General features: G+C 46.4%; 1 protein-coding gene across 7 annotated transcripts in view; it reads left to right on the top strand.

Moving 5' to 3' along the window:
• SDCCAG8 (SHH signaling and ciliogenesis regulator SDCCAG8) overlaps nt 1–25,029 on the top strand; it is a 2,836,880-nt gene that overhangs the window by 202,267 nt on the left and 2,609,584 nt on the right. For 6 of the 7 annotated variants that reach the window (XM_069607960.1, XM_069607958.1, XM_069607955.1 and 3 more), the window contains exon 4: nt 8,641–8,748. The exons of the other annotated variant lie outside the window; for it this stretch is intronic. In XM_069607960.1, the coding sequence (XP_069464061.1) occupies nt 8,641–8,748 (108 nt within the window). The remainder of the gene's footprint in view (nt 1–8,640; nt 8,749–25,029) is intronic. 7 annotated transcript variants of the gene reach the window in all.

The following is a 25,029-nucleotide window of genomic DNA, read 5'->3' on the forward strand; positions in this document are numbered from 1 at the left end:
ATCTAGGTGCTTGGTTGGATAGACATTTGTGTGTAAGAGAGTCTTTTGTATTCAATTCTCTGAGGTATGGCTAGCCATTGAGTGGAACGTCTAGCGTCAGAGATGTGCTCGTGTTTGGGTATGTTCACTGCTGATCTTAGTGCGTTATTTTGGATACTTGAAGCTTGTTGATGTTCTTTTGGCTGGTACCCAAATATAGAGCATTACAATAGTCGACTTTTGAGAGTACTAGTGCTCTGGCTAGAGTAGCACAATTAGAGGTTGTGAGGTAAGGTCTGCTGGCATTGATGAGCTTACATGTGTAAGCAGTGGGGGAAGAGATGGCGTTGATTTGTCTAGTCAGTGTAAGGGAGGAGTCAAGGTAAATCCCCAGAGTTTTAACGCTGTTGGAGACAGAGATGTTGTTGCTGTCAATGGTGAATATCTGGTAAAGTTTGTTGAGGTTGTTGAGTCTGGATTGGGAGCCTAGTAGGAGAAGCTCGGTCTTGTCATTGAGGCAAAGTCCGTGTTTGGCCATCCATTTCTGGATAACGGAATAAATATTGTTGAGTAAAGTGTTGTCGGTGGAATAGTCGCCTGTTGTGGGATGAGTATTTGAGTGTCATCTACGTAATTCGTGTAGATGATGCCCAAATGGTCCAGTATGTCGAAGAGCGGTTTCCTAAACACATTGTATAATGTTGGGGAAACACAGGAGCCCTGAGGGATGCCACAGGTGGTTGGGGCCGGTTCGGCAGTGGCCGTGGGAGCAAAGACCCTCATGGATCTATTATTCAGGAAGGACTGAATCCAGGCATTGGCCTTGTCAGGGAATTTAGCTGCTGAGGCTAGATGTTTGCAGAGAATATCGTGGTTTGCCAAGTCAAAAGTGGCCGAAAGGTCGAGGAGGAGTAGAAGGGCTAGTTTGCCATTGTCTTTAAGGTTGTCCATTTGTGTCTTGAGATCGATCAAGGCTGTCTCTGTGCCTGATTGTCTTAGTCCAAGCAAGGTGTTTTTCTCTAGGTGGTTCTGAATCTGCAAGTAGGCAGCTCTGTAGGATTTCTAACAGGAAGGGCACAGTAGTAACAGGCCTGTAGTTGGTGGGGACGCTGGGTCTAGAGTGGGTTTGTTGAGTAGAGGTAGAACCCAGGAATCCTTTAAGTTATTGGGTACTATGCTGGAAGCGAAGGATGAGTTTATAAGAGAGGTGATGAAAGGGGCAAGATATATGGCCGCGTCTTTGATAACTGGAGCTGGGCAGATGTCACCTTGACATTTGGATGGTTTAAGAGAGTTTAGTACATCTTCAACCTCCTTGGTAGTGATGGTGGAGAATTCAAATAGGTTGTTATCGTCCGTTCGTATGGTGTGGGTGGGTGAGGTGGGATTGTTTGCGAAGGTGAGGCTTTCTTTCTTTGACTCAATTTTGGATTGTAACATAGCAATTTTGCCAAGGAGTGCTTCATGTATGTTGGTACACCAAGAGATGTCTTTGGTGCATGTGTCTGGGATGGGAGATGGGGACTTAAGGTCTCTAAGGATGTTGAAGAGCTCTTTGGTGTTGGATTTGGCTTTACTAATTCTCTCATTTTATATGTTTATTTTTTTGGATGATTGCTGACTTGTAGATGTTGGAGGCTAAGGAATAGGATGTTTAATTATTAGCGGAAGGAAACTGTTACCAGGCTTATTCGGCTTGTCTTTTATTTTTGCGGAGAGTTTTTAATTCAGGTGTGAACCAAGAGTTCAGTTGCGCGCGTGGTTTGGCTTTCCGTAGTTTGAGTGGTGCTACAGTGTTAATGGCCTTCAGAATGGTTGTGATATAAAGGTCTACTAATTCTGTGGGGTTGTTAATGGTAGGTGTGAAGTCAATGATGGGTTGGAGTAAGGGGATGAGTTTCTCGACTGTGATGTTTTTGCTATTTCTTGTGAATGTGGGTGGAACGTTAGGATGGGGTGCCGGTGTTTCTTTATCTTTGTTGATGGTGAAGGGGATGAGGTGGCGTTCAGTCCAGACGCAAGGTATGTTGGATAGAATGGTGGTGTTGCAGTTGAGGTCTGCTATTCAGTCCTGGGTGCGGCCTTTGTTATGTGCGGGTTGAGAGCTGTGGTGGGTGAGTCCTAATTCTGAGATAGTGTTTGCGACTGTGCTTGCTTTGTCATCTTTTCGTCATTGTAGCCTAGGTTGAAGTCAACTAGAATAAGTATATGTGAATTGGGTTTGGTGTTGTTGGAGAGCAGTAGAGCTATGTTGTCGTTGAATGAGGATATGGGCCTGGCGGTCTGTAGATAAGATGGATGGTGATTGTGCTTGTGTTAGTTGTGGATAGTTTGATGGTAAGTGATTCTGCAGATGGGAGAGTTTGATTTAGCATGTGTCTTATGTTAAGGGAGCTTCTTGCTATGAAGGCTACTCCTCCGCCTTTGGCTGTTTGTCTATCCATGCGGTAGATGGTGTAGTCATTAGGGATGGCTAGCGCTAGGGTGGGGCCTGATGCTGCGTGGAGCCAGGTCTCAGTAATAGCTATGAAGTCTAGATCATTGAGCGAGATGATATCGGCTATGTCTAGGGCATGGGCGACTAATGATCTTGCGTTGATTAGTGCACCTTTGATTGTTTCGGCGGTAGGTTGGTGTGGTTTTCTGTTGAGTGTGTGGGGGAGGAGGCATTAGAACGGGGAGTAGGCTGGTCAGGAGATGCTGTTGTGTGTGTGGTGGGAGTGGCTAGTTTTAGTTTGCTTTTGCTTGGATCTGTGTTTAGGAAGATGTGAGGTGATGTGTGTCCTGGATCTGAGGCAGTCGCGTCTCAGTATGCCTACGCTAGGATAGGAGTTCCTGATGGGATTGTTATTCAGGATAGGAGTGCAAGGGGTAGAGGCACGCATTGCTTTTTGGATTCTGCAAGTATCTGCAATGGGATGGGTTTGATTATGGCAGGGTTGGAATGGGTTTAGGTTGGGTAGGAATGGGGTGGGACATGGGATAGGATGGTGTCTAGGACATGCTGGCCTGCTAAGACAGTTGGGGTGGGAGATGAAATGTGATCATGTGCGTGGTAGGTTGAGAGGTACCAGATAAAAGGGAAACATGATGAATATAGTCCAGGCTGGCATAGCTGTTTTTTGGTTTTGGATTGGCAGTCTGATAGTAGCACCTATGCCGGTGCTAACGTTCTAAGTGGGGCCGTGTGTTTTCTCACAACATAGGTCGACCTAGGTTTCTTATTGCAATGGTAGTTACTTTAGAGGAAGTTCCTGAGTAGCCTATATGACTCGAGGTAGGAGTCCAACATTCGAAACAAGACAATTAAATAGTTGGGTATGCAGGAGAATTCAAACGCAAGGCAGTTAGACAGCTGAGTATGCAGTGGCAGTCAGTGCAGTAGCAGTCGCAGCAGGACAATTGGACAACTAGATATACAATTAATATAGATGCGGGGGCGCCAGGCAGGACAGCAGTTGAGTAGGTTGCTGGGCTCGGACATGCAACAAAGTAGCATGACGTATGAGGAATATATTTGTAAAGCAATTAACTAGGGCATGACCAGATCGTAGAGGAGGCTCACGAAGTGCAGTACTGTAGCTAGTAGGGCATCATAACCCTCTTGAGGCAGAGAGTATGGACGGCGTAAATAAAGCTTGTTGATGGAGTAAGCAGATATTTTATTGGGCGTTGCGGGTGAGAGTTACAACGCGTGCGTGATATGGGTGAGCAGGGGCTCATAGCACGTGAGAAACAGTAAAGCAGGGACGTTAGTCGGATAAGGTGCAGTCAGGACAGTTACCTCAGCTAGTTGGCCCTGAGAAGGTGATACAAGTAGTGCAGATCAATGCATATACGTATAGGCAGGTGAATTGATGCAGCCGGCAACAAAGAATTGATACAAAGGTACATGAAAGGCACACAGTGAACATGGCCTGTTCGAGCAGCGGCATTACAACAGAGCAGGTTGGCGTATCATAATACTTGAACAGAAGCTCCGTGGTACAATGTGATTTACAGGAGGTGTCTAGGCAATCAATGGGAGAGCAGCGAACGGCTTACCAGGCAGGGTTAGAGCTGGCTGCAGTGGTCAGAATGTCCAAGAGTCAAGGAGTGAAATGCACATAGTTTCGGGCCCTTGCCTCTGTACGTCTCTGGACAGACTCAAGACAGGAAGGGATCCTTGTGATGAGGATCCTTAGAATGAGGGCTGGCGTTCACCTGCCGTTGCTTGATTGGCCTTAAAGAAGTGGGGCTGGCCAATGTAATTGGGCGCTTCGGTCATGTGCTCGCTGTAGAGGCAGATAGGGTGCCGGCGGCCATCTTGGATAGGGAACACCTTGTGTGTTCTAATGGTGGAGACAAAATAAAGCTAAAATTCACTTTGTGGCTCGGATCGGAGCCTGAGAGGATTTTTAACCTGGATGCCCGCATTTGTGGAACAGATTGCGTCCGGTTTCCGTGTTAGGGCTTTGTAGCTGGGAGGGGTCTGGAATTAGGCAGGGGGCCTACCTTGATCCAGGTGGGGGCAGCAGGAAGGCTGGCCCACTGCTCCTGCATTGGTGGGGACTCCTACACCTTGGGGGTCCTGAGCGCTCTAATAAATGTCCAAATACCTATTATGATAAGTCCTCGCCCTTCCAGGGATACCATAGACTACAAAGTAATTAACCTAACGCTAGGATAGCCTCTCTGTTTTCACCTTATGTCTCGGGACCTCTCCTAGGTATTCAATTCCACAGATTGTATTTCTTAACCATCTACCGACAATGCAATAGTGACTGTTCGGCTTCTCCCCACTTTCAGGTCTTCAGGATGTCTCTCCCAGTCCTTGGGTTGCTCAGTTTTCACATTGGGTCTCTTCTAGACCTAATGTTTCTCGAAATTTCACAGCTGGTTTCGCCTTGACTCTGAGTTTCAGGATTAATAACAAGTCCCTTGGGTGTCTTCCCACCTCATTTATGGTCCCTTTGCAGGCAGACAATATTATTTTGCCCTCCTGCCACAGGATCGTCGCTTCTCGGCGGGTCTGTCTCTGGTGGAAAACCTTTGCCTTCAGCTTTCCAACAATTCCCACTGGGACTTGAGTGGGGGTTGTGTCCTTCTGGTCAGTCTTCCTCTTCCAGGGCTTAGTAGCTCTACACCTCTGTCCTTGTAGCCTCTCCAGGCTTGCACTGCCTTCCTCCAGACAGCATTTCTTCCAGTAGTCCTTATTCCAACAGCCTCCCCTTGTAGCAAAGAAGCAACAGCAGTCCGCTTCGTCTAGGTCCAAGACACTCAATTAAGTTTCCCAGCCCCTTTTATACCTATGTGGCTGTGGGCTATTTTCCAAGGCTGTTTCTGAATGGTTCTTATCCCTGTGCTCTGTTATTATCTCCTGGGATTGGCAATTCCTCTTTATAATTAATAGTTGAGGTCCATGGTTGGTTCACGGGGTAATGGATTTAAATGGGGCCGCAAAGTTGTGTACGTTATTGCAGCGCACACTTTGAATTCCCTATATTGAGTTTGGCGGCTCCACAGCACTCTGCAGGCTGTTCTGCTGTGTGCAGCGTTTCATTCAGTTTGGGTGCTGGATTAGTCACCGACCCCTCTATTATTTGGTTCTATGCTCCCGTCCATGGACCGTTCTACTCGCTTTTGTGTATTATTCTGGGAAGTGGAGTTCCCAGGTGTGAACACTCTCATGGGTACAATTGTGTGCCGTAATCCTGTGTCTAGTGACATGTTGAACACTCCTCCCCGCTTACACTCACTGCTTTCCAGAACCCCTCAACCTCGGCTTCCCACCTTAGCCTTTGCTATACTCTTTTTTTTTTTTTTTCTCCCGCTTGCTATATCTTCCCCTTTTATGTGTATCCCATGATAGCTGTTTACCTGCACATCCTAGTAAAGTGACCCTCTCCCTTCACCTGCGGGCTTCAGCTCTCACTACAGGATAATATCTGCTGTTCTTGTGCCAGCCACCATTGGTATAGCCTGATGTGACGCTGGTTTTAACCCCTGCCCTTTTTCCCCGGTGCCTGCCAATCTGCCACTCTTCACTTACCTTGTTAAACGTCCTGCCATGATTGACCTGAGTATAGCTTTTCTTGGTCATTCCCTACTTGCAGTACTGCTTCAATAAAAGCATCGTCTTTCTTGGATTTGACTAGTTTAGCACTTCTTTGGGATAGTTCCTTGGCTTTGGCCACGTTGATGGCCTCCAGCAGTTTGTGGCGTTTTGCTTTCCTTAGTGTTTCTTGAATTGCATTGTTGTGGGATCTCCATCATGAGTTGGTCTCTTAGGTTTTCACCTTGAGTGCCTGTGAATTTGCATGTCGAAATTAGCCGCCTCAGTGTAACCCCCTTTACCTTGCATTTGCTTCCAGGAAAATAACTTCTGTCTTTCGATGGCACCATTGGTTTTGATGCCAAAATGTAAATAATTACTTTAAAGCTCATCAAAAGGCGAGACACTCGCAGGCTCCTGTCCGACTCGCCATAAGCTTCCACATCTGGTGCACCGGGCACGGCTGAAGATTCAAAGCCCACACTTGCTACGCATTGTTAGAGGGCGGTTCCCCCCTGAGCCACCCCCAAATCAATGTTCCCCGCAGAGGCGTTGCTAGGGGGGGGTTAGCGGGCTATAGCCCCTGATCTTTTGGTTGTAGCCCCGGATAGAATCTCAGGAGCTACAACTTAAAGGCTAGCTAGCCCTCTGTCCCGACAGTCCCAACATCTTTTCCAGACCTAGCAACACCCCTGGTTCCCCGGAAGCTCTTAGAAATAGTCTAACCAATGTTACCAGGGAATCCCTGGCTTCAGGGCTGTAGGCAGAAAGAATGATGTTGCAGCCACTGATGAGACCTTTTTAAAAAAAAATGTGATTCTTTTTGATTTTTAGTGTATATAATGAAATGTTTTGATTCATATCAATATTCATAAATAAATGTATTTAAAGTGATCCCATAATGATGCAGATTGGAGCAGGTTGAGAATGTTCATCTCCTCAGAATTGTGATTCGAGAGAGGTTTCCCCTTTTTAGTTTTGGCTATTAGGTGGTGCTGCAAGCTGAAACTATTGTCATGGGAAGTGGAATGGTATAGGATGTGATGCCTAACATACAGACTGTGGCATTTTACCCACCCATGGCCATGCTTCCAGTTCCTATTGCCATTCTCACCCACTACCTGCCCCTCCTCGCCCAAAACATACCACCTTGCAATCTCTTGGAAATACCGGTTTTCTTTAAGGGACGTTAATGTTATTTCTAATCGGAGGTTGTTGCTTAATTGTATCTGTTAACAAGCTCCTGGTATAATGAAATGTCTTACCAAAGCGCACTTTCAACCACTTGATTTATAAGCAATATGTACTTCCGTGGCTCTGTTCCTTGCACTGAATTCCGGTTAAGAACTAGCATTAACAAAGGCAACAGTTTTGGTTCTTGCATAGGCATTTAGTAGGCACTACAATAATATGGCCAGGTACTAACCCAATTTGCAGCTGTTCCATCTTATGTTCTGGTAGTACCCTCATATCAGTGCCTGGAAGATGCCTATCCCATGCCCATAAAAAAACAATACTGTTGGCTTTTCCACGGCTTGTATGTGTAATCGACTCAAAACAGTGAAGCGCACACGTATGGCTTGTTTTTCCATAAATGATCTGAGAAAACATAGTTTATGCAAAAAGTTATTTATGCAAAAAAACAAAAACACAATGCGAATTACTGTGATTCAACAAAACATGGAACGGATGCCAACATTAGTAGGCCCCTAACTGCCTTGCACTGGCTTCCGACTCCTTCAAGTGCGGCGATGGTTTTTCTTGTCAGCTACTCTGCGCCTAATAAGCGCTCACTTCTGCGCTCTCATTACTTGAATAAAATCAACTTCTCATATTCCATCTCCGTGTTTTTTACAAACCTCAATTGACAAAAGTAAAGTTTAGTAACGATATGTATGCGCATTTGTACTGAGCACACTTGAAATTACGTTAACCACTGACTGCTGACTTTGCCTTCAGAAGTTGCCTGCCCTACTTATTGCTCAACACTCGGGAGACCCAAGTCTGCCATAAAAAGTGTGATTTTCCAGTAATTCTAAGTGATGCAATCTCGAAATGCTAACTGCAGCTGGCCTGCGCCTCTTACGGATGGAAAATTCCAGTCTTGCATTGCACACTCTTCATCCTCCACAGAAGTGTCTGCAGGCCTTGTGCCGCAGCAGTTATTGATTTTCTATGCATAGAAAAACCGATACTGGCTTTTAAAAAGAAAAACAAAAGCAGTCTGCACTAAGCATGCCTTTAATCAGGTATTGTGTTGCTAATGACACTTCCATCACATCGATATTTCAGCTGCAAGAAAGGGATCGCTTGATGCATTTTATGTGCTTTCCGGGGTTTAGTCTCGGGGTTAAATTACACTATTTCCGCCTGCGTTCTTACATTATTTGAAATCAGTATAGAGGGGGGCCCGATTCGTCGAAGTGTTTTATAATGGCGCATGCCATAGGAAAACGTTTTGTGAATCAGGCCCTGGATGATTTTGTCTTGCTGTATGAATTGCATAATTTGAAAAATTCCGATTTTCTGTCAAACCTTTCTGTTGGGCCCAGTCTCGCACTGCACAAGCAGAACTCCGCAAAATATGGTTAGAATTCAAGCCAAAGTATTCACTCTTTTCTACACAGGGAATGGCAGAAGAAAGCACCACGCTCGCTCTTAATGACATCGTTCCTATTATTCACGATCAGTCTCAATACATTCAACATCTGGAGGCTGAAGTCAAATTTTGTAAGGTACGGTACGTTAATGCCATACAAGTGTAAAATGGGATGTATAGTTCTGCTGCAACGTTTGCCTATGCTTAAATGCAACTGGAAACTCTGTGAGCTGAGTACGTTTTCAGGTTAACAAAACAAATGCTGAAAGTAGCCAGGATCACGTGCAACACACAAGCTTTAATTTTGTGAATGTTCCTGCTCCAGCTTCTGCTTTTGCCTCGTTCAGTGTTTGTGCGCAGATGGCTTTAAAAGGTTTGTACCATCAAAGATATTCCCATGTGTATTCCCAAGTGTAGCTTATTAGGCCTTTAATGGCAAGTCTGTGCCCTGGGGGATATTTGTCAACCTTCTGTTCTGGTGGTTCATGTCATCCGAATTCCCAATGACTGCTTTAAAACGAGTGTTTTTTTTTAATGGCATCGACGTTTAACCTAGTACAAATAGAAAACCTATGCGATGTTAATTAAATATATAGATCAAACATAATAGGAGACACAACCAGTAACAGATTTAAGGCAAAGGGCCCAGTGGGCAAACATTACAGAGAGCCGCAGGTGGGTGGGTCATTGAGGTGGAGCCTAAAGTGGTCTAGAGTGGGCAGAGTTGTACAGTGATGGTCTTTAGGGACTCATGCTTCATTTTTATTAAAGTTGTTTTTTTACAGTTTTCTGTGTTTTTGGGTCTTACTCTAGTTGGAGACAGCTGGGCCCCCTCACCAGGTTTTGCTGTCAATGGTGGTGATATTGAATGATCAAGCCTGAAGCTAATGTTGGAAATAATAGGGTTCAAGGCAATGGCAACGGGGAGGGACATTACAGGCAGTGATATCACAGGATAATTCCTACAGCATGCAGAACCATTTTGTGCATATCCCTGGTGTTCTTACTCTACACACGTATACCAAGTTGGCAGCTAAACAAGCCCAGATGAAACCCACGGTTGGGGAACAGGGCTGGGTGTGACTGTAGGACGGCCAACCATCCAGCATTTTGTGGAACTGTTCCAATTTCATGGCCCGTGTCCAGGGTCTCTCACACAGCCAGATCGTGACAGGAATAAGGCCAGACATTTCTCCTCTGAAGTAGGATCAGCTGTCCAAAGTTTTCCCAGTGCACAAATTTCATGTGACTGTTAAAAACACAGAGACGCACAATGCCTTTCCCACTTCTACCCCAGCATGCCCAGGTTCATCTTTGTGTCAACCTCATTTCAATAAACCAATAAGAGATTTATGACCCAGGCACACGGGTGCCTGGGTAAGGACTGTTATCCCTTAGAAGGGGTGCATGATAATAAATGGGAGGGGAGTTGTAACGCTGCATGCTTTGTAAAATAATAGCTCAAGCAGATTACCTTATATTGAATTCTCTTTCGCTGTCAATACATTTTTAAAACCAGATGGTATTGTTTTTGGTTCCACATTCCTTTGCAGGCTGCTACGGCAATTGTGCATTCAGGGTGACAAAAGTAAAGCTATACATGTCTTTTTGATTGACCTATTTCTATAACCATGTTTCTGAGGCTTGTGTATCTGCTTATAATCACATGCTGTGCACATGGCGATCAAGTGGTAGGTGCAGAGTATTGCATTCTTGTTTTCGAGTTTCGAAAAGGGACGTCGACTGGGCATGCTTGTAATACTATCTGTTAAGATGCAGTTCGGAACTCTGACCCGGTGGGCAGAGGTTCAGAAGGCCAATCTAGTTTCTTGGAGCAGGGTAACCACTGGACAAGCCAGACCAATCAAGGTAGCTATGGTCTGCGGTCAAGACTAAGTCTCAGGAGGGGTGAGGGTGACTGAAAGACCTCAATGAGCACACAGAGAAAGGACACTTACAAATTACTCACAGTCAGGTGTATATATCAAAAATATAAAAACTTTTATTACAAGGCCTTTGTAACTCAACACACAGTAAAAGAATCACAGCAATACTATCGAACCAACACAACACAATCAATACAAGATATATACAAGACCATTGGGTTAAAGGCACAAATTATGTTCACAACCCAGAGGGGAAGGAAAATAGGCAGTACAGATAGTCTTTAGTCCTCTTCAACATCAAACACACACCTAAGAGGCAGTCCAAACCCTAAGAAGAAAGGAGCCTTATGCTCAATAGTACATGCAGTGCAGGTGCACGCGGTTGTTCCAATGGGCAAAACTGGGTCTGTTCAGGGGTCTGTAGCAGCTCAGGGAGGTGGGTGAGGCAATGAAGAATAGATTCCCACTATTCGAGGAGGGCCTCCACTTGAAGGCAGATGAGATTCCAAGGTTCGGGAATAGTTCGCTAGTTCGTACTAGTAGTGGAAAGGAGAGGAACCCGTGGGGCCACTCGTGCGTAAAAATGGATGCAGGTGCTAGGGGCCACCGGTTAGGAAGGAGATTACTCGCTGACCCCGGCGCACTCCGGACCAAACTTCGCCAGTCGAGTCCACTTCGGTTGCAGGTTCAAAAGCGGCAATATGACGGCTCTGCGGCTTTCAGTTCCAAGGATACAGTGAGGATTCCCAAACGGGACAGTGACGATTTCTCCACTCCTGATGGATGGATCAGGCCAGTTTCACTGCTGCAGGCTTCAAGGGAAAGAGGGGAACAAATGCAGCGCGCCTGCAAAGGTTGTTGCCGCGGCTGGACAACACAGTAACAGTGTTTACTCCAGTCCTGGCACACTCGTCTCACTTCAGACCTGTGAATTCAGTGTGAGGGTGCTGTGGACACAGAGCTAGCAGTATACCAAGTTTCGAGATTCTCCTCGAAACGGCGGCGGAGACAGAGCAAAGGTCCTGCCTAAGCTGGTCAGCCCACTGCTTGGCCCAGGGACACTTTGGAGAAGGCTTACTTGCAGGTTTTGTTTAAGGTGCTGAATAGTTGGTCCCTCTATTCTAATGCATCGAAGCGTCTTCGCAGACCTTCTAGGATGACCAGATGCAGAGGGGTACCACGGGACGACAGCAGGCTACGGGTGCCAAACCTTCCAGTGGTTCACCAGCGGTTCCTCGACTCGGCTTCTTAATTTCAGGATACTTGGATCCTATCCTTCGTTCAGTGAGAACTCCAGAGATCGACCTGGTATGGGTGTTAGGGGCCTCCTCTTATCCAGAGTCTCCTTCGTGCCAAAACGAAGAGGACCCAATGGGAGATCTGCTCACAAACGCACACTCCATATGTGGACCAATCATGGACCGCGGTGGTCCCAGTCATTCATAGCACTCCAGATCTCTGGCACCCAGGATGTGTATTGAGGACAGACAACCCAGCTCACATCCTGGAGGCAACTGCATGACCAAATAAGGACTGACCCGGGTCGGCTCGACCTGGGGAAGGCAAAGGGGCAAGATGGCCAAAGGACAGGACAAAGCACCTTGTGGAATGGCCATTTTGGAGCCAGGCCACCTACTCGTGCCAAACGCGATAAGCACGGTTTAAATGGCAGGAAAGGGTTAACATTATATGACAATATAAGGTGCCACCAGCCCTGTCCATGACACATCTGAACATCTCCAAAAAAGTCCTACAAAGAGTATCTAGGGTCTCTGGAGATGACGGAGACCCAAGTGCACTGTACTGTAAGGTACATTGTGCACTTGTTACATGTTGCAGAAAAGTTGCAACATGGGAAAAGGACTAAGGGAAACAAGTCTCCCAGTAGTGACTGTCTTAAGGGCATGTCCGTTTCCCAATAAAAAGTGAGTGAAAGCGCAGAGGAGTGCAGCTGAAGGCTGTGTTTCTCTGGCAAAGTCAGACTAAGGTGTTTAAACAGCAGCAAAAGGTTTGGGGGTGGACAACTCAAGGGAAAATTACATATAAAATGAAATCTTTCCTAACACTATCCCTGTGTGATGTGTATTGTACCCATGATCCTTCACACGCTGAGGTGCCTCAGATGGGTTTTTTCTGCCATTGTGGTCCATAGCATATGCAGAGCTTGTAGCCTTGATACTGAGAATGACGGCAAATTTAATAATAATTAATATTGATATTGTATAATTCGATAGTTGTCTCGATGATCCATATTCCTACATCTGGCGACTACTGTCTGAAGCTTTGATGAACGTCTCCTCGACGGCTGGCTGTGGCCTTCCCCTGGGCTTTGGCCCTGCAGTAGGAAGAGCGGAGGGTCTTGACATTTGTATCCTTTAATAGAGTGACTCTTTCCGCTTTCTCCTCTACTGTCTTTTGTCTAGCTGCTGATAAAATTATACAACAATATGGAACGGACGCCTTTTTAAATTCTGTGTTTCCTGCAATAAGAAATTTCCATGGAAATATGCACACCAGGTGTGTAACAGTTGTCTTCCATGCGATCACGCTGAACGGCGTTGCAATTCCTGCATGCCTTTTAAGTCGAAAATATTTAAAGACAGGCGCACCAAGCCGTAGGCAGCCTACGCCATGCACGTCGAATCCCATTCCACCAGCAGCGCTCTTGAGTCAGGCGAGGAAGACAGCTGCAGCTACGGCTCCATTTCGGAGGCTGAAGACTTACTGGAGGAGTCGGCTGACTCCACCGTGCCTTTCCCCAGCCTTACTAGGCAGGCTGAAAGCTCTGTTATGAGGAAGTCCGCTGGCGAAAAGGGCACACACATGCACTCATGAAAGCACACAACCCCTAGCCAACCTTTGACGGGATCATCAAAGGAGCTTCGTCAGCAACCAAACTTTAGTCGAAAGTGTTGGCGAAAGCTATTGAACCCTCACGTTCAAAACCCGCTGAGCATTCGCAGCCACGCTTGCTACATAGCTCTAAACCCAAAGAGAAATAGTTTGCTGCCAATAAATGCCCATCATCGCCCGATTCTGATGCATCAAAATGGCTGTTGAAACATACATCCAAACATAGGGAGAAACACACCATAAACACACTTGGGGACTGGGGGTGGGTAACTGGCCTGTAACTATACCTGTGTGGGGAAGTGTGATGGAAGCCAGGTGTGTGTAATTATCAGTAATTGCCCAACGCTGCCTGACCCTTGTGCTGGGACATGTCAGGTATACGGCTCTGGTGTAAGTCCGCTGTCGCTCACGATGAACTGTCCGTGAGAAAGTGTTTGTGTCGGGAAAGTGGGGGCAGGTAGGGTTTAGGTTCTAGGTATCCTACCTGGTAGGATGGGGAAAAGGTGTTATAAGGAAGGGGATACCGCATCTCACCCTTTGGTGTCCCACTTCCACTCCCCAAAGACCCCCCCCCCCATCCAGGTGAGCCTCCCGCACTGGTTCCACCCCCAGGATCTGCATCCAATAGCGATGGCCGTGTCCTGGCCACCTGGATGACAGATCTCTGGGGACTAGCGGGTGAGACACCCTCAGGTTTCTCACAATGTGCTGAGCATCCGACCCCTCTGTTTGAGAGGGAATGTACTGTCATGAAAAAAGGGAGAGTATCCCACACTGCAGTGAAATGGTGTAGGAGGAAGTGGATGCCCTGGCGCGGGACTTCAATTCCCAGAGGTCACTCGCGACATGCCCTCATAAGCGGGCGGCATGCTCCATTCAGTGCTTGTGATTAGCGCCTGGAGCACGCACACCGCACTGCTCGTCACCACAAGGAGTTGTCTAGTGAACGCCACTTTGGCATTCTCGGGTGCTGGCCAAGGAAAAAGCCTGGGAGTACAGTGGGGGTTACGCCTGGGCTGCAGCAGTGACGTCCATTACACTTCCCCGGGCAGCAGCGGTGTATATCCCGACTGAGAAGTAGACTCAGTGACTGGAGGCTCACGGGGCATAGGTGTCTCAGCCAAGCGTTACAGTCAGTGTTGCAAAGTTTATCCATGACCCTGAGCTTGCGTGCGGGTTCAGGGGCCTCAGTTAGGTGTTTTGGGTAAATCGAATGATCTATCTAATTTCTGTTTGAGGCCAATATTTATAGCTTTGGTTTGGGTTTTCCCTGCAGATAAGGCCTTCAAGAACTGTATGGACTATGCTCTACACATTGTGTCTTGCCTAAGCGAATATTAGGCATTTTGATGAACTGGGGCAAAATTATGGCATGGGTGCATGTGGATATTGTGAATGTGTATAACCCATTGACAGGATGTTGTGGAACAGTGTTTTATGTGGGGAGCAAGGACATGTTGTATACATATGTTGAGGTTACAAGATGATCTATACCCATGACTGGATGTTGGGAATATTGTGCGGGCAGGAGTTGGGTTACAGGGGTATGTGGCAGTGACATGATCTCCTGGAAGCTGGTAACAAGAGTCAGAGTCAGTATTATGTGGAGGTTACAAGGTTAAGAGTCAGTTACGTCAGCCACTACAGGAGTACAGTGGCTGGTTTGGACGTTCTGGAAACAAGAGCGAATATATATGTGTTTGAGTTAGGTCTTTACCATGTGCTACCCTGTACGCATCCATTTCATGTTCCTAACCCTCTTTCCGGTTACCCTTACTACCCCCTACCTATCCACAACCTCTTCCTAACCCTCTTTCCCCCGCATGTTTTGCCTCGAGGTAGCCTTTGAATTCAAAGTAGGCATTTCCTGTCAACCAAGGTGTGAGGGTTGTGTACGTGCAGCTTCTGTGGTTGGTTTGAGTGTGCGAATATGCAGTACTTGACATTTGTCACCCCCTTTTCTGGACAAACTCCCCAACTCCACTATGCACAACATACCATCAAAGACCGCTATAATTATTCATGACTCCACTTCCGTCCCCAGTACTGAGACGAGTAAGAACTGTGGAAGAAGAAAGATTGCATCTGCAATACTGACGAGAGACTTCGAACCTCGTTTTCAACCCAGCCCAGGTATAAAAAGCAAGAACAGATCAAAATGTTTGTCGAGCTGGCCTAGCCAGAAGCAGAAGGACGACAAAGAAGCCGTCAAGCCTGGCGTGTGAGGGGTGGAGTTGATCCAAGGGTGGTGGACCTTCAATACTGGAGGACTGTGAACCGGTACAGTCCTGCAGCAGCCAGACCAAGAGAAATTACAAACCTTAGGCGAGGCAGTGACACGATCACAGGTGTTGAGTGGATCAGTGTTTTGACTGCATGGAGCCATGAAGGAAAACGAGGGCGTGGCAGCGGCACAACCAGGTGGATCGGTGTTGTGACTGCAAGGAGACGTGAAAGATAATTTTGGCGTGACCTTGGAGGAAGGGGGGTTGCACCGTTCAGTCAATTAATGATGCCAAAACTGCAGGGAGCCTGGAGCAGTGAAGAAGCACCAGAGATGCAGAAGACTACAAAGACCTTCGGCACTGGGAGGGAGAAGTCATAGCAGCCTGAGGAGACCAGACCCCATATTGAGAAGTCCCCGGAGGTAATTGAGTATACAGGTGGCTTGACAAGGGCGGGAATCAAATATGTTGGTCCCTACTGCAGGCCGAGTTGACTAATAAGATGAAAGTAAAGACCTAGAGAAAGAGAACTAAGGCAGTCACCCATAATCTTCCTCGTGGCAGTACTTGCCAGGCGAATAGACCATAGACCAAGTCTGCCCATCATGAGAAGCAGAGAAATACGGGTCGGGGACCCACACAAAAAATCAGGAAGACTTGCATATTGTTTTCCTCTGGGCCTGATTTGGAAGGAGAGTGAACCAAATTGGCCCCAAACCAAGTGAAAGGCAGACCAGGGGAAGGAAGTCATTCCCCCTAGTTGTGTTCAACTGTGAAACTGCAATACAAGGAGAAGTGAGCCATTCTCCTGGACCAAGAACATTGGAACAACCTTTAGTTTAGTTATGAGTGTAAGGGTCAGAAGCAGGGTTTTTGACACAGACGGTTGACTATTGATTTACACAGACATTTTGACAACACCCTCAGTATTTTAGTTGAGGTAGGGAAACCCCTCTCAGGGATAGGGAAAGTTAGGTTTTCTCTTTATTTTCCTGACTAATAAAAGTCTCTAATAATCACCATGCCATCAGTGTGTCGGTCACCTTCTGCACCCTTACAATACATACATGTATCCAAATATATGTACAGTAGAAGTTTATTTTTATACCTTGAATCAATAAAACCTTTAAAAGGTGTCTTTTTACCCAAAGAATGTGTTAGTAGTAACACAGGTCTTTTTAAAATCATGTTGGAGGTGGCGCTGTTGAGCAGCAAGAATTAATGGTGCCCTAAGCGATGCTCTGGCCGCGGCATTATCCTTAATGTGTAAAAATCCTGCTGCGGATGCAGGGTCAGCGGAAAGTGCTGAGACAACTGTAGCCGGGAAGAATTGGATTCTGTGGTGTAATAAGAAGTGAAAACACCGCCTGAAAGTCTAGTGGAGAGGAGGCAGACCCCCAACTGAGGCTCCCATGAGCGCAACGGCCTACGCAACGCCACCCTGCGGCGTACTGCGTACCAACAGCACTTGAGGCCCGGAGATCCTTGAATCCGCTCTAGCCGGCTCCGTTTTGCTGCGATGCTTGCAGAACCGTGGTAGCCTCCAGTACGGCTGTAACACCGATTAGAGGGCAAACCAACTGAGACCCGACATATGTGATGACTGCCTGATAGCTGTGTGGACTGATTGGGGGAATCGTGGTGAGGTGGAGACGAGGCGGAGACTACATCGACACGACTGAAGTAGCCGCGGGGGAGCCCGGGAAGAGCGCACCGAGCATGATAAAGCTCAGAGCCTGATCCGGACATTTACCCTGGCCCTCCTCCGGTGGCCGCCATAGACAAGGTGCCAGCACTGTGGTCGGAGTGCAGGAGCAGCAGATGGGAGTATATGCCGCGATACAGCCAGTAAGAGCATGCTGCGACTGGCTGTGGGCACAGTGATTGTTGAAGGCTGCAAATCCCTGAAGCTAAAGCTATTTGGGGTTAAACAACACGCAATGAAGAAGATATAATATTACAAGGAAGGCACTCTACCCACAAGGTGCTGCCGACTGAAGGGGAAACGCAACCTTCGGGGGACGTAGTACACAAAAGCTCCATGCGAGGAGAACATAACAAAGGCTGCCTCAGCCCTAGCAAATGCAAGGAACCCGGCTAGAAATTTAAATATCCCAAAGACAGGCCAATGCAAATTCAGGAACCTGTGCCAAAGCTTAGTTCCCAAATACAGGGGGGACAGCAAAGTGGTTGGATTCTTCAGGGTAAATCAACACTGGAAATAACCTTCGGATGACACAACCTCACTGCCCACGAGATTACGGACTAGTGCAGAAGGTGAACACTGGGGCACAAACAGAAGGGCAAAACAGCCTGAGGCGTCCCACATCCCTGATGTTACTCACCACTCCGAATAGGCCAAAGATGCAGAGAAAATGACCTTGGAGATGTTGGTGGTATAAGATTCCGAATTCAGCCTTCCATCCCAGCTCCCCTGAGTATAAGACTCAGGCTTCCTCAAAGAGGGGCTCTTTTCCACAATGTACCTCTCTGCTGTTTTAGTTAGAACAGACAGAGATGTCAATTGAGTAAAAGAGCGGGGAGAACACACACCGCCAATACCAATGCTGCAAAAGAATACCAAACTATTAGACAGTGTTGATATTATACAAGTGATTAGAACAGTTGAAATGATTGGACAACTACCTAGATGGATATTGGAGTGGAGTTGAGTTTCCCCGGGATGATCTGAATAAAGAATAACACAAATGAGTGGAATTGAACTAAATCAGTATCGGTTCCCACTATAGCTATAGAATTGATAACAACTGACCTGGATATAGATAATGGTGTAAGAGGAGTCCAGGATACTGCAGACAACGACAGGAGAAAATAACAAACAGGGAAGTTAGTACAGGTAAGTAACCCCGAACGGCACGAGGGACGCACTAGTGCCGGGTTGATGCAGTTCAGGAGGGCGTTCATATGCACTTAAGAGCAATCTCGCAGGAAAGTCACTCAATGTCCCAGAATCCAACAGAAGACAATATCCATGGAAGACAATAGGTATGTACCTGAGTACACAAGTATAGTTGAGTAGTTGTTGAGATGATCCGGATAGTAGACAGCAAATTGATGTGCAGAGCGGCAACCAGGAAAGAACCGCAAGACACAGAAGAGAGCCGTATCCAGTAGCGTTCCGAGTCCAACAACCAGACGAGCACGACAGGAATAAAGGAGGAGACAAGGCAATCCAAAAGTCAGGCAAAAGGTCAAAACCAGGAGTTCAGATAAGGATTTGTGTAGGGAGACACGAAGAGGAAACTGACGAAACTGCGTGTAGCTGGTAACGTTAATTAGCAGCAACGAGCCCCTTGGAAGACGGTGGTTTTATAGTCGTAAGAGGGGCGTGGCTTGCTGTACGTCTTCCACGTACAAGACGTGTCAGGTGACCTGGAGTGCGTCGACGTTTGTACAGACGCCATGGTAGCTTGTACCTGGACCATAGAGGAGCCTGTAAAGAAGTTGTATTCCGCAAGGATGCCCTTGGGGAAGCCTGAAGTGTAACACCTGATCTTTTACTGTGCTACATTACAAAATATGATGAATACATCTTAGCGCAGTGCTTGGAGAAGAGGAACACAACAGACTAGGAGCCTTAGCCAAAAAAAACCTATTAAGGTCAGCCAAACACATTACCCCTCATGGACACTCTTTACCAGCAGAAGGCCTGGTCTTTAAACTGCAGGCTGCAGTTCACGGAGAGAACCCTGCGGCAGGTACTGGATATTAAGCTGGGCAGTGTAGCATAACATAACGCATGTTACGCTGCAATAACACCTGTGGCAAGACAAGAGCTCTCTGACCACTAGAACACACCTGGAGGCTACCAAAAGGGGGTAACTGATATGAGTGGAGCAGACTGCCATCTGATATGACCCCACTATACCAGCAGGGGAGAACAGGGACACGATATAACAAAGGGCGCCAACAAGAAACGAGGCCCAATGGACTCTTACATGATTACCCCGGTGTACACCACTCTGCCGGCCGATCAGGGAGCTAGCGGGAGCGCTGACACTGTACCAATGGAAACCCGAGACGACCAGCTGATGCTGGCAATGCAGAATGGATTCATGTCAGTGAATGTTAAGTTAGATGACATAGTGGCAACAATCAGCTCTCTGAAGGCTAAAGTAGAAAAAGAGAGTGGGCGTATAACCGAGGCTGAGACCAGAACTGGAGCAGTGGAGGACAGAATGGGCCAACATGACCAAGATATTGCAGAATTAAAAACTGAATTAGTCAAGACTCGTGGCAAATGTGAGGACCTTGAATCAAGATCGCGGCATAAGAACGCTCGCATTGTGGGGATACCAGAAAAGGCATGTAAGGGACCGATGGAACCATTCTTAGAGAACCTCATCAAAACCCTTTTCGAGACCGCATAATTTTCAACACATTTCCTGGTCAAACACACGCGCACCTTACCCTCGCTCCGATCCCCAAACCTGGCGCGCCACCGCAAACCATTATTGCAAGACTGCTCAATTACAGGGACCTTATTCTGAAACTATTCAGAGAGAAAAGGGGACACTGCACTACGAATCCAGCACTGTACATATACACCCAGACTTCTCAGCTTGGGGTCCAGACATAACGGAGGTCGTACGACCAAGTACAAAGAACGCTGAGAGCAAGGCGCATCCCATATGCTCTGATGTTCCTGGCTAAACTTAGGATACAGCATAGTGGTTGAGCACACTTCTTTGAGAATCCGGCATATGGGGTGGGGACTTTAACATGGGTTTAACATGGTTTTAGATGTAGCAAGAGACAGAACAAGCACCACCCAACGGAAACGAACTAATGCTGCACAGATGATTAAGCAAATAATGGGTCAACAAGGGTTGATTAATGTATGGGGGAACGAACACCCAACAACAGCTCAGTAAAAATATTAATTGTCGGTGCATGATGCAATGTCTCAAATTGACTGGTTGCTTATCTCCGCTGAATGGGCTTGCAGACTACAGGGTACCGCGCACTCTCTCGGACCATTCACTAGTAGTAATGAATCTGCTGCTGAGCGAAGTACCAAGACCTCGCCCCATGTTGAGAATGTCCCCGACGCCACTACAAGACGACTCACTAGTCATATCCTTGCAGGAGAAGATAGAAGGGTTTTTCGAGATGAATGAGGCAACAGTACCTGAATATGCCACGATATGGGAGACGCTTAAAGTGTGGCTACGTGGTACGATGATGTCTACCACCACTGGGGTATTGAAAACGAGACGAGAAATATGGGAAATTGAGGGGGAACTACGACACCTAGAGAACTAATATGGCACAACCAAAGATAGGGCTCTCCTCAGAATTATTAAAGGGAACTTGATGAAATTCCGCGACCTGGCAGACCGAGAAGTGCGATATATGGCCAGACCAGCTCAGGCCCGTAGATACGGGGAGGGGGACTGTCCCGGGAAACTACTATCAGGGGTGTTGAGGGGTGAGCGAGGGGTACACATTATCTGAATTGTAGGGACCTCGGGCCAGTTGATAACGGTCGCCCAGGCAATAAACTAAGAGTTCCAGAAATATTATATGGCATTATATGCCAATGTGGACACAAGTAAAGGTGAAAAAATAGACCAATATTTAGCTTAAAGCCCCCCCATTGGTCTCCCGGCAACTATAATGGAAGAAATTAACAAGCCGATTGGGTTAGAGGAAATTGAAGAGTAATGCACTTGCCTCGGGCAAAGACCCAGGCCCAGATGTACTTGTCAACAAATGATATAATGTATATAAGGGAATTCTAGCCCTGAGACTCCTGAGCGTTTGGGAAGAGGCACTTGAGAACGGTCGGCTCCCTCCATTGTTGTTGGAAGCCGTAGTTACTGTGCTACCAAAACTGGGACGGCCACCAAACGACATGGCGTCCTACCGCCCTTTATCCTTAATCAATACGGATGCCAAGGTCTTGGCCAAAACATTAGCAAACAGGCTTCAATGTATATGCAAACTTGAGAATGCCAACTCAGATACTAAAGAGCTCTTCACCATACTACGGGAGCTTGAATCTCCAGCCCCCACCCCAGACGACCTCTGGTACACCTCTATTTAAAATGCCCTCTTTGACAAAGTTTCCTCACTCCATAGCAAAATCAAAACTAAATCAACTAAATTCACACCAGGGACCGTGCCTTCAGACCCACCCCCTCGTACATTAATTCTACTCCCAGATTCGAATTCACCCCCGTCACCACTGCCGAACCCACACAAATCATCAAGGGACTGAAGCCTTCAAGATGCCAAGGTGATATCTGTCCAGCATCCCTCATCAACGACTGTGCGGATAAGATTGCCCCGTTCATCACAACATTGATTAACAGCTCTTTTGCCACAAGCAATGTACCAGGCAATTTGAAAGAAGCCTGGGTACTCCCTCTGCTTAAAAAAAACCACATTAGACCCAAATGTCTGACCAACTACCGTCCGATCACAACAGTACCGTTTTCTCTTTAAAAATTCTCGACAGGTGCATACCCACAGAATCAAAAATACCTTGAAACCCACAACTTCCTTGGCCTCCGCCAATCAGGGTTTCGCCCAGGTCACAGCACGGAAACAGCTTTCCTTGACCTCAAAGTCCAACTGGATCAAATCAAGGATAATGGGGACATGGCAATCCTCCTCCTCCTAGACCTCTCCGCCGCCTTCGACACAAAGAGTCCAGTCCAGACCATCATGGGCTCAAAGATACAAACTGCTTTTTTGTCCAATCCAAAGACTCTGCTCAATTTAAATCACAATCCGCAGTAATACAATGAAAAACATTTCAAAACCTACTCTGCGGTCACCTAACTAAACCAAAGGTTTAGATCAATACAGTAATCAACATAAGTCAATATACTTTTGTCACATATAATAGAAGCACATTTCTACTGCATTGAAATAAAAAAGACCACACTTTAAAGCACAGCATTCAAGTCAGCAAAGCCCATTGAAAATAAGGTGTAGCCCAAAGGTTAACCGCTTGCAATTAGACACCAGGGTCATAGGACATCAGGACCCATGGACAAAGCAAGACCCCCAAGCAGCCAGCGCCCATATGTGTGATCCATGGTGTTTTTATAGGGTAAATGTGGAAAGTCACTAATTTTAAAACCAACATTTCACTTGATGGACAGTCTCCTAGGTTTTAATGCAAATCTATGTAGCAGGTATGTTAAGGTCTTATATGTATCAACAACTTAATTGGTACATCCCCTTCAGCTTTAAGCTTGGGTAAACAATGTCAATGCTCAGTGACTTATCTGTTGCACGCAAAAAGCTTGCATTGTCTGCCTGTGTCTGGTTATCAATCAGCAGCAAAAACTGTCAAAGACAACCATTTCAGTCCCCAACTTTATGCTTCTGGCACCTAGTGTTGTAGTCCTGTTATCACAGCACAACTGAATGTGTGTATGTACAAAGTGCATCTATAGGGGCCTGCTGCTCTATTCATGTTTATGGGGTGTTAAAAATGAATTAACTTGCATTGCTTGCTGGCTCATTGTGTAAGCATATATAGACTATGCAGAATTGAGTATGTAAGCATGGCTGCTTGTATCTACATGTATATTAACTGTCAAGCATTGTACTAAAATAAATCGATTATATGTAGAAATGAACGTAAACACATAACATGGCTGCATCTACAAAATGAGGCTTATAGAGCCCACTACAGGCGTATGTGAGACAGGTATAGTATCAAGAGAAATGACACAGCCAACAAAAGTGCAATTCTAAACACAACTTTATTAATGATCATGATAGTGTAACGCCTAACTAGCCCTATATCATAGTGGGAATTCCCCTCCCTAAAGAAGCCTAAGGAAAGTCTTTGGGCCTGATTCACAGAAGCATGTTATAATGGCGCAATCCCATAGGAAAACATTCTGTGAATGAGGCACTTTGTCTCCAAGTCCAAAAGGAAGAAATCTGTCTGTGTCAAAACCTATGCTTGTCTTCACAACTATAACATAACATGTTGTGGGAATCTTTCTCAACAAAATAGAACTGTTCAAGTAAAGATGAACTACCTTCAGCTTCAGTTCTTCTTGGGTTCCTTGTTTCAAGTTCAACACAGTTCCAATAAAGATTCATTGCAAAAGTGTTTGATCAAGTTCTGAAATTACCTTCTCTAAATTCAAATGTATCAAAGTTCTCACACAACAGAGGTCCTGGGACACTCTTCCCCAAGACAAAGTCCTTCGCTCGTTTGACTCTCAAGGTTCCCTTCCCCAAGACTTTAACATAGAATTCACTTTGGATTTCATCTGCTCAATAGTTCAAAAGAAAACACTGGGTCCGAATGACCCTCCTTCAGGGTTGCTTCACCAAGTACTTCACAGTTCTTTACAGCTTGTTTATCGTTCAGAGTTTCCTGGTTTAGGCACAGTTGCCAGGTCACACGGTCCACCCATCACAGGTCACGCAACCAGTAGCCCTGCATATTAGGATACTTTCTGGTCTAGGCACAGTTGTCGGACCGCACGGTCCACCCGTCAAAGGTCACAAAACCATAAATCTCACCAAAGCTGTAGACTCTTCTGCCTTGGGCTTTCACTTTCCACACTTGTATTCTTTGTAACCCTCCTTGATGCTAGTTCTTGGGTTGTGATATATTAGTGAGACTTTCTCACGTTTGCAACTCTAAGTGGCAGTCTTTCAGATCTTTGCACACATAACGCTCACCACAACTCTTCAATCCTTCATAGGCCTTTGTTTATGTCCATACTGCTCTTAATTGATAGTGCTGGTTGACATATATATTAAAGTGTTCACTCACCATTCAGCATATTGTAGTTTATTCATTTGGCAGCTGTCTTTCAGTTTGGCATTCATTACAGGAAGCATTTACTTGTCCTCGTTTGAATGGCAACGTTCTTTCAGTTCGGTATTTATTATGGATAGCTTTTACTTGTTTGTTCAATTCAAGTTTTTCTTCTAGTTCGGTTTTCAATATGGGTAGCATTCACTTAGGTTTACTCAATTAGCGGTTTTCTTTCAGTTCGGTATTCAGTATGACTGGCATTAACTTAAATGCTGGAACTAGTACTTATTTAAAATTCCTTCGGAGCGCTCGGCTCTCCTTAGTGTCCCCTGACATTTATAGGCTTTCGTGGCTTCTCCTAGTGGCTATCCCCAAATGGGAAAACCTTCAGTTTGTTCGCAAGACGTAGCCCAGAGCCTCTGCTCTGCATGCGGCCCGCATCCCCGGCGTCTTCTGCAGCTCCAGCTGCACCCGGGCTTGGGTGCGGACAGCTTTTCTGTTTCCTCTGCTACCTGGCAGCGATTGCTGCCCGCCTTCACAGTAGAGGGTTCCCAGTCTTGCAAAGCTTCTCTGGCAGATCTCTGGGAATCGTTGCTGGCGTTTCTGCTCTGTGGCTCTGTCCCAAGACAGCAGATTCTCTTCCCTCTCTCTCCTCTCTCTGCTTTTGGTCTCCAGCTTTTATACTCTTT

Source organism: Ambystoma mexicanum, chromosome 4q (genome assembly GCF_040938575.1).
Source record: "Ambystoma mexicanum isolate Mex_15411 chromosome 4q, UKY_AmexF1_1, whole genome shotgun sequence".
NCBI lineage: Eukaryota > Metazoa > Chordata > Amphibia > Caudata > Ambystomatidae > Ambystoma > Ambystoma mexicanum.